The sequence below is a fragment of the Eriocheir sinensis genome, chromosome 4 (genome assembly GCF_024679095.1).
Source record: "Eriocheir sinensis breed Jianghai 21 chromosome 4, ASM2467909v1, whole genome shotgun sequence".
NCBI lineage: Eukaryota > Metazoa > Arthropoda > Malacostraca > Decapoda > Varunidae > Eriocheir > Eriocheir sinensis.
Genome location: NC_066512.1, coordinates 26,951,308 through 26,969,418, shown reverse-complemented (window position 1 = coordinate 26,969,418; position 18,111 = coordinate 26,951,308). Strand labels below are relative to the sequence as shown.

Sequence of the window (18,111 nt, the reverse complement as noted above, 5' to 3'; positions counted from 1 at the left end):
GGCTCTGATTAAAGTTAAACATTGGCTCGGGAACCTAATCTTAATGTAAACAAAGTATCAAGTCGGGGGAGAAAGAATCGGACGAGCTGTATACATACTTCATTTCCCGTCCAAAGAAAGCGCGCGGTGCTCACAGCTTGCAAACAGCGCGCCCTGGAGGCGGCCCGTATTGTGTCCCAGTCTGAAAACAAATTTATTAGCCTTTTGACTGCGTGTAATGCTCAGAGGTGTGGGCAGGCGCGGCCGTAAGTCTCGGACGACGTCATACACCTCGACGAACCGCCAATGAAGTCACAAAGCCGCGGCCGCCCCCGCTAACTCAGACCCGCGGCTCCCCGCGGCGCCGCCCACCTCGGCCCGGCCTTTGTGCCCAGCGCCGGGCCTTGCCGCCTTGCCGCCTTCAGGAGGGCTGCGGCGCCTTGAACCGGGATGAGGTCGGCGCCCCGCTGCGGCCGGGCGGTGCTGAGGAGGTGACCGCGGGGGCAGCGCCACAACACGATGCTCTTTGTGAGGGCGAGGCGGCGGCCGCGGCGGCTGTCTCCTCAACCTGCTGCCCCTCCACCTCCGCCACCGCCGCCGCCGCCATCATAACTCTGCCGCTTCTACTCCATCCCTGCCTACACGCCCTGCCCCCATCATCACCCTGCCGCTGACCCACCCTGCTGCACCCTCATCGCAACACCCCGCGTTTGTCACCCAATCATGCCTCACCCCCCTCCACCACCACCACGCCCTGTCTCCCTTGCCCCCGCCTCAACCTGGCACCCCCTCTCCCCAACCACCGCGACCCTGCCTCAACCACTACCCTGCCGCCGTCTCAACCTACCCCCCGCCGCTCTCACCACCAACCACACCCTGCCCTCCCTTCATCACCACCCCGAACACCACCATCACCCTGCCGCTCCATCCTCCACTCCCCTCCCTCCTGCTGTCATTACCCCCAACCTTGCCTGCCTCAACCACCCCTACCACCCTGCCTGCTGCCTCAAACCTGCTGCCCCACCTCCACCACCACCACAACAATAACAACAACAACAACAACAACAACAACAGTACTAGGGCTTATACCTTCTCTTACTTGTAAAATCAATAATAATAATGAGTAATAATAATAATAATAATAATAATAATAGTAGTAGTAGTCCGAGAAATTTCAATGCGATGAGAAGTACCAATCCCAAGGTCGTGTGACTGTTTGTCTGTCTGTCTGTCTGTCTGTCTGCCATATAACGGAAAACGAGGAAGAGGGTATAAAGGAGAAAGAGAAAGGTAGATTTTAACGAAGCCGAGACATACACAACGCAACGGAATACAGGAGAGAGAGAAAAGGATGAATAAAAGAGGAGCATGACAGGTTTTAACGAAGACTAGACAAAGCAAAACGACGCAATAAAGAGGAAAGGAGGGAAAGAGGATAAAGAAGAAGAAGGGTGTCTCATTCGCTCGTTCATTAAATTGTTTTCCTGTTTTTGTTTGTTTGTTTGTTTGTTTGTTTGTTATGTATACGCTATGTTGTCATGTTGAAGTTAAACTATCTATCTGTCTATCTGTCTGTATATTTGTGTGTATCTATCCATCTAACTATGAGTGTGTGTGTGTGTGTGTGTGTGTGTGTGTGTGTAGGATGTGGGCAGCTTCCCTTGTCCCTCCCTACCTCCCTCATTCCCTACCTCCTTCTCTACCTCCCTCCCTCCCATCCTCCATTCCTCCCTCCTCCTCCCTCTCTCCATCTTCCCAACCTTCCCCCATTCCCCCCCCTCCCTCCCGCAACCAGAGACGATAATTGGCTGTTATCCTCACTGAAGAAGAGAGAGAGGAGGAGGAGGAAGAGGAGGAGGGGAAGAAGGAGCGTCTCGGAGAAAAGTCTTACGTGTCGGAGGAGAAGCTAAGTGCCCCCTCAATCCCCCTTGGTCCGGTTTTCTTTGTCAAGGCGTCCGTCCCTTTCTCCGTTCTTTGTTATCATTGTTATTTCTATTGTTATCGTTATTGTTGTTATTGTTGCTATTATTATTATTGTTAACTTGTTTGTTACTGTTACTCTTATTGTTATTATTAGTGTTATCATTGTTACTGATATTGCTCTTCTTCCTCCTTCTCCTCAAGCGCCACAAACTCTTCACGCTGGAAAAGAAACGCTTATGAGGAGACATGATACAAGTCTTCAAGTAATCCTCAACAAGTTCTGTCACGTCGACCACTCCAAGTTTTATGAGCTACAAATTAACTTAAGAACTAGTAATAACGGTCTATCTATTCCAGCGAGGCGATGTTGCAGACTCCTTACGTTCTTATGTTCTTATGTAATAGATATTGACAGGGGGTTATTTTCAGGCAGAGCCATCCGACGCTGGAACAACCTCCCTGTAGAAGTAGTAAGTTCGGAAACCATAAACTCCTTCAATAATCGCATAGACCATTACTTCCTTGCAACAGGAGTAAAGTGAACGCATATACCGAGGTGTTTTTTTGTAGAGTGGGCGGCATCGTAATGAGCTAAGAGGTTTCATGTTGCCTGCCTTTCCATGTTTCTATGTTTCCTCCTCCTCCTTCTCCTCCTCCTCCTCCTCCTCATCATCATCATCATCATCATCATCATCACCCTCGTTATATAATTGAGAGAGAGAGAGAGAGAGAGAGAGAGAGAGAGAGAGAGAGAGAGAGAGAGAGAGAGAGAGAGAGAGAGAGAGCAGGCCCTAAGTCTCTTGAAATTACCTTGGGAAAGAGCTTATCAGTGTCTCTTATTCTTCCTCTTTGTCACTTAATCTCTCTCTCTCTCTCTCTCTCTCTCTCATATAACAAGGGTAAGGAGGAGGTAGCGATGGAGATGGGAGACGAAGGTGGAGGAGGAGGAGGAGGAGGAGGAGGAGGAGTAGGAGGAGGAAGGGGTTGTGATTGTAAAATATGAAGAAGGAAAAAAGAGGAGGAGAAGGAAGACATGGATGAAAAAAGTGGAAGAGGGAGGAGGAGGAAGAAAAGGGGAAGTATAACGATAGAAAAAAAAAGAGGGAAGAAGAAGAAGAAAAAAAAAGAAGCAAAAGAAAAAGAAAAAGAAAAAGAAGAAGAAGAAGAAGAAGAAGAAGAAGAAGAAGGAGGAGGAGTAACAATAGAAAATAAAAGGAGAGACAAGGGGAAGAAGGAGAAGAAAAAGAAAAAGCAGAAGCAGGAAGCAGAGGAGGAAATGACAGAGGAAAGGAGGAAAGAAGCAATAAAAGAGGAGGAAAACGAAGGAATGAGAGAGAGAGAGAGAGAGAGAGAGAGAGAGAGAGAGAGAGAGAACGAAGAAAAGAAAAAGAAAAAAAAAACAAAGAAGAATGAGAAAAAAAGAAAGAAGTGAATGAAATGAGGAGAAAAGGAGAGAGAGAGAGAGAGAGAGAGAGAGAGAGAGAGAGAGAGAGAGAGCGGAAGCACCAACACACAGAGAAAAAAGGAAAGGAAAAACAGATTAAAATACAAAAAAAAACAGACGAACGGAAGGAGAAAGCACCAACACTAACAATAAAAGGATAAAAGGAAAGAAAAAACAGATTACTATAAAAACGAAATATAAAAAAAACCGCCGGAGGGAAGGAGAGGTTGTCGGGGGTCAGGTGGAGCGGCGAGTACTGAGGGAGGGAGAAGGAAAGGAGGACCCAATCAACATTCTGTAACGGGAAACTTTTTTTCACGCTCACACGAACGCAAAGACGTGAACGGAAGCCTCGGAACTACTGTGTGTGTGTGTGTGTGTGTGTGTGTGTGTCTGTGTGTGTGTGTGTGTGTGTGTGTGTGTGTGTGTGTGTGTGTGTGTGTGTGTGTGTGTGTGTGTGTGTGTGCTACCAACTGCACATTTGCCCAGTCACACAGACGTCCAGGCAACACAAAAGCAACACACACACACACACACACACACATACACACACACACACACACACAATGTCACCTAAGCAATGGAAATACGACCTAACACACATACATAGATATCTCAGCCAAACTCAAACTCACACTCAAACTCAAACTCACACTCACACTCAAACTCACACTCACACTCACCCTTACACTCAAACTCAATAATCTCTTCTTTTATTTTCCTAAGCTTAGTGAGTTGGTAATGGGCTATCTTAAAGCACTCGGCAGCAAAGACTGTCATCGGGGTTTTTTTTTTAAAGGTTGTATTAGTATTTATTAGGCTATGTGGTTGCTAGTTCGGTTTTTTTTATTCCATTCTTGGGACGGAGTTAGTTAGAGGTGTTGGATTTTCACAGAAGTCGACATATTACAAACTCCGCCGTAAAAAGTTATATAAAAAATTAACAAATCCAAAAAAAAAAAAGTAATTAAAAGTAGAATATAAGAAACTAAAGAAAGGTGAAATAACTCTATAGAACCTACCATTCGTTTCTGAGTTCGCAATACCAGACATTTATTAGTAAGGGAAAGAGCACGAAACACGGGGATAAGGGTTTGTTGCATTTCGGCGCCCAAGCACACATATTCGACTAGGCTTTCATAGGACTTTGGGCATTTCCAGGAGTAGTTTAATGACCCTGGTGGTAGTTTAACCCTTCTTCTGTACCATGAACTCAAATACCAGACATTCATTGATAAGGGAAAGAGCACGGAACATGGAAATAAGAGTCATATTCTTAAACATTTCGGCGCCCAAGCACACATATTTGACTAGGGTAGGCGGTGGCTGAGTGGTAGCGTGCTGGGCCCACATTCACCGCGTGATGGACGACGCGGGTCCGAATCCCCACGCTACCACCTCGCATCAACCCAGACCCTAGAGGAAACCGTCCAAGTGAATCAAGAAGGAGTTCCGGGGGGCAGCATGAGCCAAGAGAAGATGGCGCCACTATAAACACTTGCCTGCGCCATGACGGGCTGGGGTCGCCTTCCATTAGGCCTCTCAAAAGAGCCTACTGGTGCTATAGGCGTACACGTAAAAATGAAAAAATAAAAAATAAAAAATAAATAAAAAAAAACTTTCATAGGACTTTTGGGCATTTCCAGGGGCAATTTAATGACCCCGGTGGTAGTTTAACCCTACTTCTGTACCATGAACCTAAAAAAACACTCATTAGAACCCGACTGATCTCGTTTTTGGCGTTTGGAAATAGTGATGTGAGGGGGGTGGAAGCGTTTGACAGTGCCGTCGTAAGTGTCATCTCCTACTGTGGTGGCGCCGCCCTGGTGGTGGACAACGACACAAAGGCGGCCACACAGGGATCCGTTCCGCTGGTGGGGCGATAATACAGCCTTTTACAGGAGCTACTGGGAGGCACGACGTCACCCCCTACTGAGCCACCGTTACCAGATTATCGTACTCAGAGCATAGTATTTACCGGTTTCTGACGCCTAACTATCGCCAAGAAACATCAGGATCTAACTCTTTTAACGATATCTATAAATAGTTTCGTTATTGGATCCCAGAAGACAGTTTGTGGGTAGGAAGTCGGGAAATATAAGCGGCTGAGTACGACAATCTGGCAACGAGTACGACAATCTGGCAACGTTGCCCTCCTCAGCCTCAGCCTCCCTCCGTCTGCCCGTCTGTCGCCACCTCCTCCACACTCATGCTCTCCCTGCGACAATGTTACGCATAGAAATACCACACATACCTTCACTCTTCCTCGACACTAGCTTACCATACACACCTCCATCCCATTCCTATGACCCTACACCCCTCTATACCATTATACAAATTGGCTTATAGAAATACCACACACACACCACCCCATTCCTATACCCTTCCACTCTTCTATACCACTAACTTGACACCGTTATGGGAATACCACACCCAATACGACCCCATTCCTATACCCTTCCACTCTTCTATACCACTAACTTGACACCGTTATAGGAATACCACACCCAATACAACCCCATTCCTATACCCTTCCACTCTTCTATACCACTAACTTGACACCGTTATGGGAATACCACACCCAATACGACCCCATTCCTATACCCTTCCACTCTTCTATACCACTAACTTGACACCGTTATAGGAATACCACACCCAATACAACCCCATTCCTATACCCTTCCACTCTTCTATAACACTAACTTGACATCGTTATGGGAATACCACACCCAATACGACCCCATTCCTATACCCTTCCACTCTTCTATACCATTAACTTGACACCGTTATGGGAATACCACACCCAATACGACCCCATTCCTATACCTTTCCACTCTTCTATACCACTAACTTGACACCGTTATGGGAATACCACACCCAATACGACCCCATTCCTATACCCTTCCACTCTTCTATACCACTAACGACACCGTTATAGGAATACCACACCCAATACGACCACATTCCTATACCCTTCCACTCTTCTATACCACTAACTTGACACCGTTGTAGGACTATCTTGTTTGTTGGTCCCTTTCCTCTCGTCTCACTGTCGCCCTCAATTAAAATCTGGGTTGGCTAAGTCCGTCTCTCTATCTCTCTCTATCTTGCGCTCGTCTCATCTCATCTCTCTACATCCATCCATCTATCTTCTCGTTTGCTTGGTCTCTTTTCTCTCGACCCTCATCCATCTATCTTCTCGTTTGTTGGTCCCTTTCCTCTCGTCTCACTGTCGCCCTCAATTAAAATCCGGGTTGGCTAAGTCCGTCTCTCTATCTCTCTCTATCTCGCGCTCGTCTCATCTCATCTCTCTACATCCATCCATCTATCTTCTCGTTTGCTTGGTCTCTTTTCTCTCGACCCTCATCCATCTATCTTCTCGTTTGTTGGTCCCTTTCCTCTCGTCTCACTGTCGCCCTCAATTAAAATCCGGGTTGGCTGAGGTCCCGCCGCCCGTCCAGGCCTCCGCGTCCCTCCCATCTGGTTCAGCATTCGCCACGGTGGCAATATTTCATTTCAACGGGGCCTTCAGGGTGGTGGGCCTCGCAGTGACTCCTTGGCTCGCCTTTCTCGGTTATTTAGACGCCCTCTTAAATGGACGTCACGGCGGCCTATACAGCACCGGACCCCCGTGAAGAGAGACGCCGCCGCTATTCTCTGTGTGTGTGTGTGTGTGTGTGTGTGTGTGTGTGTGCGATAAAAAGAAAACGAGGCGATGAAGACAAGTTACATACACGATTCTGAACCCATTTGTTTATTTATAAGATCTAAATTAATAATGATACGTTTTTTGCAGGAGGATGAAAAAATAAGATAAAAATAACTATTAAGAGAAAATAAATATGTTAGACGGAGTGAGTGTGTGTGTGTGTGTGTGTGTGTGTGTGTGTGTGTGTCGGCATGGGAGGTGAACAGCCTTTACACTGGGATTTAAGGAGGCTACCAGAGGCCATACAGGCTGCTCACACACGGCGTTCCACAGTGTATAGGTTATTCACGCGTCCCCCCCCAACCCCTCACCCCGGTCCATAAATCTCTCTTACCCCCATTCAAAACTTTTATTCATATTTGCATTAACTACCTTTACATTTCTGCTTAATTGGTTCCGCTCGTCCACTGCCCTATTAGCGAGCCCGTCTACCTCTTCCCGTCGAAATTACAACCACTGTTACCCGTCCCAAGATATTTCTACCACTGAAAATTGTGTCTAATTCTCGCATATAATCTCCTTAAGCTATTTATAAAGCTTCCACTCAATCACCTAACAGTCTACGCCTTTCCATAGATTTTTTTTTATTTCTTAAGTCTTTCACTGTATGACAAGTTGCTAAGTCCTTCGTTCAATTCAGTCATTTTTCCTCTCTTAAATGATACGAGTGAAGCAGCATCAGGTTACATTCCTTTCCGTCATAATAGAGACAAAACGAAACCGCAAAATCAAGGTGAAGCAGCATCAGGTTATATTCCTTTCCGTAATAATGGAGACAAAACGTAACAGCAAAATCAAGGTCGTATACCTAACCAGTGCCAGATACACACGAGGATAAATCTGCGCTCCTGCTCCTAACACTTCTGGAAATGAAACCTGAAATATTAATGTTGACGAAGGTCCTGACGGCAATAGGCTACAGCGGTTCTGCGTCGGAGATCTGAGTAAAAATTAAGAGAAAATAAATATGTAAGACGGAGTGTGTAGACGTGTGTGCGTGCATGCGTGTGTGTGTGTGTGTGTGTGTGTGTGAGATAAAAAGAAAACGAGGCGATGAAGACAAGTTACATATAAGATTCTGAATCCATACACACCCAAATCCCTTTCGCAGCTGGAGTGACCAATTTATTAGACCACTCCTACAGGCCGTTTGGTTCTCCTTGCAATACCTCACCATCGTTGTCTGGTCTGAGCTTTTGGGACCCAACAGAGGGACTCCCAAGCGGTTGTTTGAATCCCTCGTATAGTATATAAAACAGGTTATGCTTGCTATGACTCCCGATGTAAAGGGTTTGTGAAAGACTACAAGTTTATGTTTTCTCGAATGGTGAGTCATGTAGAGTCAAGACACGCGGTGAATCAGTTCAAATCAAATCGTTAAGTGCAGAGGCTGTGGAGACGCGTGCCGAGGGTGGAGAGTCGAGAGAATGGTTTTGTAGTGGACGCATGTGTAGTGTAGTGTAGTGCCGCCCGACCCACCAAGGAGCAGCGTTAATAATAAACTCTATCACCCAACCATCGCGAGGGAGAGCACTGGATGAGGCACCGTACTAAAGAAAAACGTGAAAATGTCGAGAAGAAAAGCCGAGACCCGAGTGGCGATAAACTAGGGCGGGAGGGGGGCCAGGGCGGAGAGGCGAGAGTCGGGGCGCGGTGTTATCTAGTCATCGGCCTCCTCAGAACACACACAGAGGCGGCCATCCAGCGTCCTGACCCCGCCTCGATTGCTCCAGCCACGGGACCACATTTCCTGAATCGTTATGAAACAAAAGGCGGCCCGTGGGGGTGGAGGGTCGCGGGGCCAAAGGAGCAGCGTGGAGGGCACTTGGCGGCGGGCGAGGGGCGGCGCGCGGGCTATCACTCATCACAGAGGCGGTGTGGTCCCGACCCCCCACACATGCTGTCAATACCCACCCCTGCTTGTTAGACTCTCTCTCTCTCTCTCTCTCTCTCTCTCTCTCTCTCTCTCTCTCTCTCTCTCTCTCTCGTCCTTCGTTCCTTCCTTCAACTTAATATTTACAATAGAAATGCGAAGTCTTGGTGGTATTTCATTCAGTATAATATTATTTCAAAAACAAATCATCCTTCAGTTAAGCCTTTAAAAAAATAGAGATAGATAGATAGATAGATAGATAGCTCTCTGTCTAGTCCTAACCTAACCTAACCTAACTTGATAAAAACTACTAAACAGAACCCTTCCTTAACCCAACGGACAATACTCTATCGCTGGTGAGGACAACCTATCACTGGTAAATGAGTGACCAGTCAATTAATCAATCAATCAACAGGGGTAAATAGCAGGGGAGCCTACCCTATGCGATTCCTACCCCAGTGGTCCCCCCGAGAAAGTCTCCCCACAGGCCCCTTTCCAGATCAGATGATGGGTGTCCGGCATGGATTTTCAACAGCAGGGAAAAACAATCCCTTTTTCACTTTCTAATCCAGCTCTCCCAACAATTGTTTTCTTCTCTTCATGCACAGAATAAGTTCCTTGTGCTTCTCTGTCGCTCCACTTTTCTGAAATCATAATAGTCTGCTTATATGTAAATTTTCAACACCAAACTGTTTCCTTATTTCTGCTAATGTTATGCACTCCTTTAGATAATCCCATCACATCGTCAATACCAAACTGTTTCCTTATTTCTGGTAATGTTATGCACTCCTTAAGATACTCCACATCACATCGTCAACACCAAACTGTTTCCTTATTTCTGCTAATGTTATGCACTCCTTTAGATAATCCAATCACCTCGTCAATACCAAACTGTTTCCTTATTTCTGCTAATGTTCAGCTGCACTCCTTTAGATAATCCAATCACATCGTCAATTTTCGCTTATTATCTCCGCGTGAAAAACATAAACATCCACAATCTCACCCATAAAGGAATAGTAAACCTCTCTGAAATACAGTGATCTGCTATATAACAACCAAAAACGTTAAAAAATGAGAAAAAATGCCAAAATAATGTGTACTTACCATCACGAATCACGTCTCCTGCCCCGTCCCGTCCATGGCTCCCCACTCCCTGTTGTAACCCGTTTAGCTTATCTCCTCATGGCTCCCGTCTCTGTTCCTCTCTTCTGCTTAATCACACGCTTAGCTTTCCCATGGCGTTATTCCACTTGTCCTCTCCGTGTTATTATGTGTACTAACCCTCATGAGACACGATTTTCCATTACATCCACCACATCTGTCACTCGGTTCTCAAAGCTCTCTATCACTCTGTTCTCAAAGTTCAATGTCACTGTTCTCAAAGCTCTCTATCACTCGGTTCTCAAAGCTCTATATCACTCGGTTCTCAAAGCCCTCTATCACTCTGTTCACAAAGCTCTATATCACTCGTTTCTCAAAGCTCTCTATCACTCGGTTCACAAAGCTCTATATCACTTGGTTCAAAGCTCTATATCACTCACTTCTCAAAGCTCTCTATCACTGTTCTCAAAGCTCTCTATCACTCTGTTCACAAAGCTCTCTATCACTCTGTTCACAAAGCTCTCTATCACTCGGTTCTCAAAGCTCTCTATCACTCTGTTCACAAAGCTCTCTATCACTCGGTTCTCAAAGCTCTCTATCACTGGGTTCTCAAAGCTCTCTATCACTCGGTTCACAAAGCTCTCTATCACTCGGTTCTCAAAGCCCTCTATCACTCTGTTCACAAAGCTCTCTATCACTCGGTTCACAAAGCTCTCTATCACTCTGTTCACAAAGCTCTATCACTGTTCACAAAGCTCTATATCACTCGGTTCACAAAGTTCTCTATCACTCTGTTCTCAAAGCTCTATATCTTTCGGTTCACAAAGCTCTCACTCGGTTCTCAAAGCTCTATATCAATCAGTTCTCAAAGCTCTATTTCCTGCTGTGAAACATATCGCTGTATCTCTTCGTGTCCGCCTCCTCTGCTCCTCTCTTCTGCTTAGGTAATCACACACTTTGCATTCCCATGGCGTCACTCTACTTAATTGTCCTTTCCTTGTTATAATGTGAACTAAACACGGCTTCCCACATCTGCCTTTGACCTGTATCGCCTTATAACCACGTGTCTGTCTCTGTTTCTCTCTTCTGCTTAAAGGGTTAATTTCTTTGTTCTCATTCTCTGCATCGTGTGTGTGTGTGTGTGTCTTTATCATGAACCCCAGTCCATCAACAAGTTTTGCTTCATACCTATCATTGAAAGACTGTTATTATGATTTTTTTTTTCTCCATGATACAGTATTTGCTTTTCATTAACCATATTGTCACCATCTTTTTATTTTTTTCACCCCTTACCTGTCCAGTTTCACCCGTCATCTTCTGTCAAATGTTGGTGCATGTTATAACATTTTTTTTATAATCTTGGATGGCTATAAGAATGTTACTATTTTTCACTTTACTCTCCTTCACCTAATTATCACCAACCTAAAACCCTAAACTTTAAACTTAAACCATAAACCTTAAACTTAAACCATAAACCTTAAACCTAAACCTAAACCTTGACCTAAATCTAAAACCTAAACCATAACCATAAACCTTAAACCTAAACCATAACCATAAACCTTAAACCTTAACCATAAACCTTAACCTAAGCCTAAAACCTACACCCTAAACCTAAAACCTAAACCTTAACTTAACCTTAAACCTAAACCTTAAACCTAAAACCATAAACCTAATCAGCCTTAACTCTAATCATAAGGTCTTAAAGCATATCACCTCTCCATTAACTCTAATCATAAGGTTCTCAAGCATATCACCTCTCCATTAACTCTAATCATAAGGTCTTAAAGCATATCACCTCTCCATTAACTCTAATCATAAGGTCTTAAAGCATATCACCTCTCCATTAACTCTAATCATAAGGTCTTAAAGCATATCACCTCTCCATTAACTCTAATCATAAGGTCTTAAAGCATATCACCTCTCCATTAACTCTAATCATAAGGTTCTCAAGCATATCACCTCTCCATTAACTCTAATCATAAGGTCTTAAAGCATATCACCTCTCCATTAACTCTAATCATAAGGTTCTCAAGCATATCACCTCTCCATTAACTCTAATCACAAGGTCTTAAAGCATATCACCTCTCCATTAACTCTAATCATAAGGTTCTCAAGCATATCACCTCTCCATTAACTCTAATCATAAGGTCTTAAAGCATATCACCTCTCCATTAACTCTAATCATAAGGTTCTCAAGCATATCACCTCTCCAGCCTCGCAGCGTTTATTCCGTATTATCACAGACAGGAGCACCACAGGTCGGCGGGCCATACAGGTGTCTTTTACGTCATCACTATGTACAAAGGTTATGAAATACTATGACTATGAATGGACTGACACTGGAGTTACAAAGTAAACAGATTGAATGTCATATTCTCTCTCTCTATCTCTATCTCTCTCTCTATCTCTCTCTCTATATCTCTCTCTCTCTCTATATCTCTCTCTCTCTCTCTCTCTCTCTCTCTCTCTCTCTCTCTCTCTCTCTCTCTCTCTCTCTCTCTCTCTCTCTCTCTCAAATATAGCTCGTAAGACGGGTAAAGAAGGACTCTCTCTCTCTCTCTCTCTCTCTCTCTCTCTCTCTCTCTCTCTCTCTCTCTCTCTCTCTCTCTCTCTCTCTCTCTCTCTCTCTCTCTCTCTCTCTCTCTCTCTCTCTCTCTCTCTCTCTCTCTCTCTCTCTCTCTCTCTCTCTCTCTCTCTCTCTCTCTAAATGCCCTCTGAACCAGCTACAGCACAGCCAGAAGTGAGGCAGCGTGTTAGGTCTGATGCAATACATGAAACTTACAAAGCTAATATTAGTGACAAGACCTTTGCAGCATCACCGGAAGAGGTGCTCCATCTCTTGAAGACAGTCACAGCCACAGCCTGTCGGACACTTTGGGTGGACCCTGAACCAGTCCAGGATGTGGTAGGCGTGACCCCCATGGCCACATACCACACAGAAGTTACTGGCACCTGCAGTGGGGGAGAAGTTTCTTATTACTTTCTGCTCTTATCATGCCAGTTTGTGTTTTAATTGGTATTTGCTTCTGATGTTATATGAAAATGGTTATCTTCATTCATAACACTGCCCAGTTTACTTGTTCTGCAGGCCCAAAGCATTTTTGTGCCCTCTTTAGGGGTTCAGGTGGTCAGCCCAAGCCTATTATAAGAGTGTGGGAAGATATACTATTTATAATGATGTTTTTCTTGTTTCCTTGACTGGACGACTTCTGGTGCTCCATTTGCTTGAGGTCACAAACATGGAGGCAAGGATTGAATGCAAGATGTCATGTGTCCTCCAGCCACTTGGGAGCAGTTAAAATGTCAAGTGTGAGTGACAAATCAATCTCAGGAATCAGCATTCATCTCTCCTCAAGAACTGACCTTTCCACCTAAGTTACATTGCCCTCACCATCCCTCCCTTGTCTAATGAGTTGTCTGATTACAAGTGTGACTGCAGTGCATCGTAGTGTTTTGCATGAATGGGCTTTATATAGAGGTGGTATGTATACAATCTTCTCCCATCAGCAGTTTTCCAGGCCTGCCCGCTGCTTCACCAGCCTGCAGGGCGTGAAGCACCAGAGACAAGGGCAAGGTTCCCTCAACACTGTGTTCATGCCGCCTCACCCTTGACAGCCACGTGGCAGATGGAGCAATTGAAGGAGAAGCGGCGGCAGTAGAGGCACTGTGGCCCCTTAGTGGCCTGGCCGCAGTGGACACATTCAATCTGGAAGTCAACGCCCTTGTGGACGGACGGCTGCATCTGGATGTACTTGAGGACCTGAAAACACAGCAGGATTAAAGGAAGGGACCAACACGCGTTCAAAGCAATCTTCTCCCTAACTCTCTAGTCAAGTTCAACTAATGCTTTCTTCAAACAGTTCATAGAACTCTGCAAAGTTAGCTCCTAACAGAAGGATGCTGTCATCACTTGCACAGTCCCCTCCAAACCTAACCATGACGCTCTAAGATCTGCTGGCCAACCTACCATGGCATGCTGCTCCAGGAGGCCCCAGCGGTACAGCAGGTTGGCGTAGGCCCGCTTCATCTCATCGAACTGCTGGCTGTGATCACAGTCCAGAAACCTGAGGCAGGCATTATGTTTAGGATATGATACATACCATACTAAATAATGTTAAAGGAAACTGTCATACAACACATAGATCAGAGGAGACAATGGATGTTGATGGTGATATGTACAAGCCAAGCTCTCTGTAACTCTACTCAATAACAAACGTCAGCTTACATTAAAGAAGAATGTGTACTAATTTAAGAGCTTCTTTCAGACATGCTTGGGCAATCATTTATATCGCTGAGTCATTCACAGTCTCTCTCCCCACCGTCCCTCCCATGCACCACTCACTTCATGGAGTTCTTGCTGAGGGGATCCACGGCCTCCCAGGTGGAGTGCTCCACCTCCTGGGATGGCCGTGCTGCCTCCGATAAGGACCCCTCAGAGTTGGACCTGCAACATGAGGGCCTCAGTAAGTACTAGAACTTTTTTCTCTTCCTGCTCTAGCCTTTAATCTCTGTTAGACATGGAATATAAAAAATCATCTTAGCATATTAACAACAGACACATCTTCTGTCTCCAACTGACACCTGATTCCCAGCATCAAGCCTCACCTGTTGTGCCTGACCATGCAGGTGTCCCAGCCCTCTATGCTCAGGCCGTGGATGGTGTTGTATGGAGAGCCTCCCATCTGAAATGTATCACATGCTCTGAGACTCACTCTTGGTCTTTGAACTAAGCTGGCAACAGCTCACTACACTTGACCATACAAAGGCAATTTGGCAGAAAAGGAATTCTCTCCCTGCACTGACATTCCTACTCCACCAGGAGATGAGCTGGACTCAAGGGAGGCAGCCCTGTGATAAGAGACTGGTGGTCCTCCAGTCTTCACTACCATTCTTTTTCATTTGATACACTGGTATTCCTAGACAGCAGGAAGTCACTTATATTATATGAGACCTTTGGAAAGCAGCAGCAATACTGCAATGGTAACTTTTGTGATCACGAAGCATGATGCACACTGTATTGGCTTCCAGAGAGTAATGGAACACTTATCAAGGATGGAAACATTCTGATTCTGCCAACATAAACAGTTTCAAGTTGCAAAGTTACAAATTACATGGCATGCTGTCTGGCCACTTAAACCAACTAAGGATATCTTGGTACCACAATGCCTGTCTGTGTACTCGCACATAACCATACCAACCCACAATCTATGATCAAACCACATACTAGACATACATGGAATAGTATGTATACATATCAAGACAAGATGCAAAATCAGAGGGCAGTGGTGAAAATGTAAGTCATCTGATTGTCTTACATCTACAAATATGAAATGGTTTGAAGGAGTCAAGGAGACAACTTCCAGTGGCAGACAGAACAGAGCCCCAAGGCTGAGTCAAGGACACGTCAGGTCAGGCGAGAGAGTCATCCGTCACAGCAGAAGGTTCACCACCAGTTGTTGTGACCTGACAGTCCCGGTTCAAGATTGCTCAGCTCTATGCAACAAGTAATACATGGGAAGTAGTAATATTTCTGTAGGAACTAAGCTAAAAACTCTACCTATGCATTCACTGAGGTTCTTTTAAGAGATAGCAAAGGATAACTACATAAAACTGCTTTCCTGTTCAATTAATTAATAAGTGCAACTAAAAAAAGAATACAGGAATCGACTATGCACCTTCAAGCCTCTGAACTGCACTCCCTGACCTCAAAAATGTGGAGCGACTTTAGTTATTAGCGGAGAAACTTTCATAAACCCGCCCAAAATCTAAGGACACAACTAAAGGGTTAATAAATCCAAGCATTACGGCACTACCGGGCCAAATGTATCGCCTCCACACACTCACGCTTCAGTGACCCCCAAAGACCACCAAGTATTACCCAGGTGCTAGAGTGAAGGTTGGCTGGAGCTCGGAGGATAGGTAATTACTTGGGCCACACACGTTTACAAAAGAGTACAGTACATTCATGCACATGTATCCACAAACACACATGCACACTCACACACACTTACACATACACAAACATATACTCATTTTTCAAGACATCTCGGTATAACTTTATCAATTCTTCCGTATCCTAAGCTCTTCATCAGTTTTTCTTTTTCTCACACACAAACACACAAACATATTATTTACTCATTTTTCAGGACATCTCGGTATAACTTTATCAATTCTTCCGTATCCTAAGCTCTTCATCAGTTTTTCATTTTCACATACACACACACAAACACACAAACATTATCTAGGGACTCATTTTCAAAACATCTCGGTATAACTTAATTAATTCTTCCGTATCCTAAGCTCTTCAACAGTTTTTCTTTTTCTTACACACAAACACACAAACATTATCTAGGGACTCATTTTCGAAACATCTTGGTATAACTTAATTAATTCTTCCGTATCCTAAGCTCTTCATCAGTTTTTCTTTTTCACATACACACACACACAAACACACAAACATTATCTAGGGACTCATTTTCAAAACATCTTGGTATAACTTAATCAATTCTTCCTTATCCTAAGCTCTTCATCAGTGTTTCTTTTTCACATACACACAAACACACAAACATTATCTAGGGACTCATTTTCAAAACATCTTGGTATAACTTAATCAATTCTTCCGTATCCTAAGCTCTTCAACAGTTTTTCTTTTTCTCACACACAAACACACACACACACACACACACACACACACACACACACACACACACACAAACACAAACATATTATCTAAGGACTCATTTTCGAAACATCTTGGTATAACTTTATCAATTCTTCCGTATCCTAAGCTCTTCATCAGTTTTTCTTTTTCTCACACACACACATGAACACACCAGTGGCTCCCATTGTCCACTATGAGTCACTGCTGAGCCACCCCAGCCTCTCTCTCGGTGTACTGTGACGGCACATAATTAGTCACACGAAGCAAAAATAGACACATGACTGGGATCGAAGATGCCCACAGAATATTAGGGGCATATAGTGCAAAAGGGGCAACCTGCTGTTTTTATAGTTTTGAGCAAATTGTGTTTTAAAGCGACCATCAGACTCTTCACACCCATCGCCAGTCGAGTCCGAAAGAAAAACCACATAATAATAGGTGTCCGAAGCATACAATTTAAGGTCACTTTTTCCTTGACTTGCTTCGCCACACTATGCAGCAAGAATTCAGCCACCAGATGCTGCAAAAAACATAGTACTGGCTTAATTGGTTTGGTCACCACTTCTACACTAAACATATGGGACAGCCTCGTAATCAGACAAACAAAGACCCTCAAGGAACACCCCCAACTCGACCTCCACAGGGATGAAAACACACAACACAGATCAACAATACATAGATTAAGGAGCTCGAGAGACGATCCTCACTCAAGAGGCATCTCCACAACACAGATGGAGAGACAGAAGAGGACACATACTGTATTCCAGAGTGGTAAGTGGCACACCTTTACTGGCACACAGGTCAAGGGTCCACCCAGACTAGTATAACAGGGAGAACGTTAGCTACAGTTAGTCACGGGGCATCAGGTCATTAGGGAAGCATGCAGCAACATACCTTACGCCAAAAACGGTCCAGCAAGAGGTGCTAAAAGAAAGATTCAGAGAGGTAAATTCCAGTGACCAAATACAAGACACATGACATGACCCACTACCATGTGTTTCTCTCTCTACTAGAAACCTGAGGTGAAGAATATTGTTTGAATCATGTAAGAGTGAGGCTGAGGGTAAAATGAGCTGTGATACAACATATTCCTTTCAGAGGTGCATTTAGAATCCTCTGACTACTGAGTTATGCTTATTGAAACTAAGAGAAATCGTACTCAAACATTGAAAAAGAATACTTAAACTTAAAACATGTAACAATACGAACAACAAGACATCCAGAGAGACTAGGGGCCGCTTTCACAGTCGTTTTGTTTGTTTTGATCGTTACCAATGGCAGCGATCGCCTCTATAGAATTTCCACGTAAAACTGGCCGATGGGGTAGTGGTGGCTGCGGGGTTAGCCTAGCCCCGCACCTTACCACACACTCTCAACACCTCGCTTCCTCTGCAGCCGCCACTACCCCACCGGCCAGTTTC

The 18,111-nt window shown here is 44.6% G+C and overlaps 1 protein-coding gene across 2 annotated transcripts in view; it reads right to left on the bottom strand.

The window, feature by feature from the left end:
• Nucleotides 1–12,705: 12,705 nt before the first annotated feature.
• Nucleotides 12,706–18,111, bottom strand: part of LOC126981405 (GATOR complex protein WDR59-like) — a 29,115-nt gene continuing 23,709 nt past the window's right edge. Inside the window, exons 20-25 of one of the 2 annotated variants that reach the window (XM_050832441.1) lie at nt 17,585–17,614; nt 14,635–14,711; nt 14,372–14,473; nt 13,997–14,093; nt 13,636–13,789; nt 12,706–12,981 (exon numbers count right to left, since the gene is read on the bottom strand). In XM_050832441.1, the coding sequence (XP_050688398.1) occupies nt 12,845–12,981; nt 13,636–13,789; nt 13,997–14,093; nt 14,372–14,473; nt 14,635–14,711; nt 17,585–17,614 (597 nt within the window). In that variant the 3' untranslated portion in view covers nt 12,706–12,844. The remainder of the gene's footprint in view (nt 12,982–13,635; nt 13,790–13,996; nt 14,094–14,371; nt 14,474–14,634; nt 14,712–17,584; nt 17,615–18,111) is intronic. The other variant, XM_050832451.1, reaches the window with a different exon arrangement.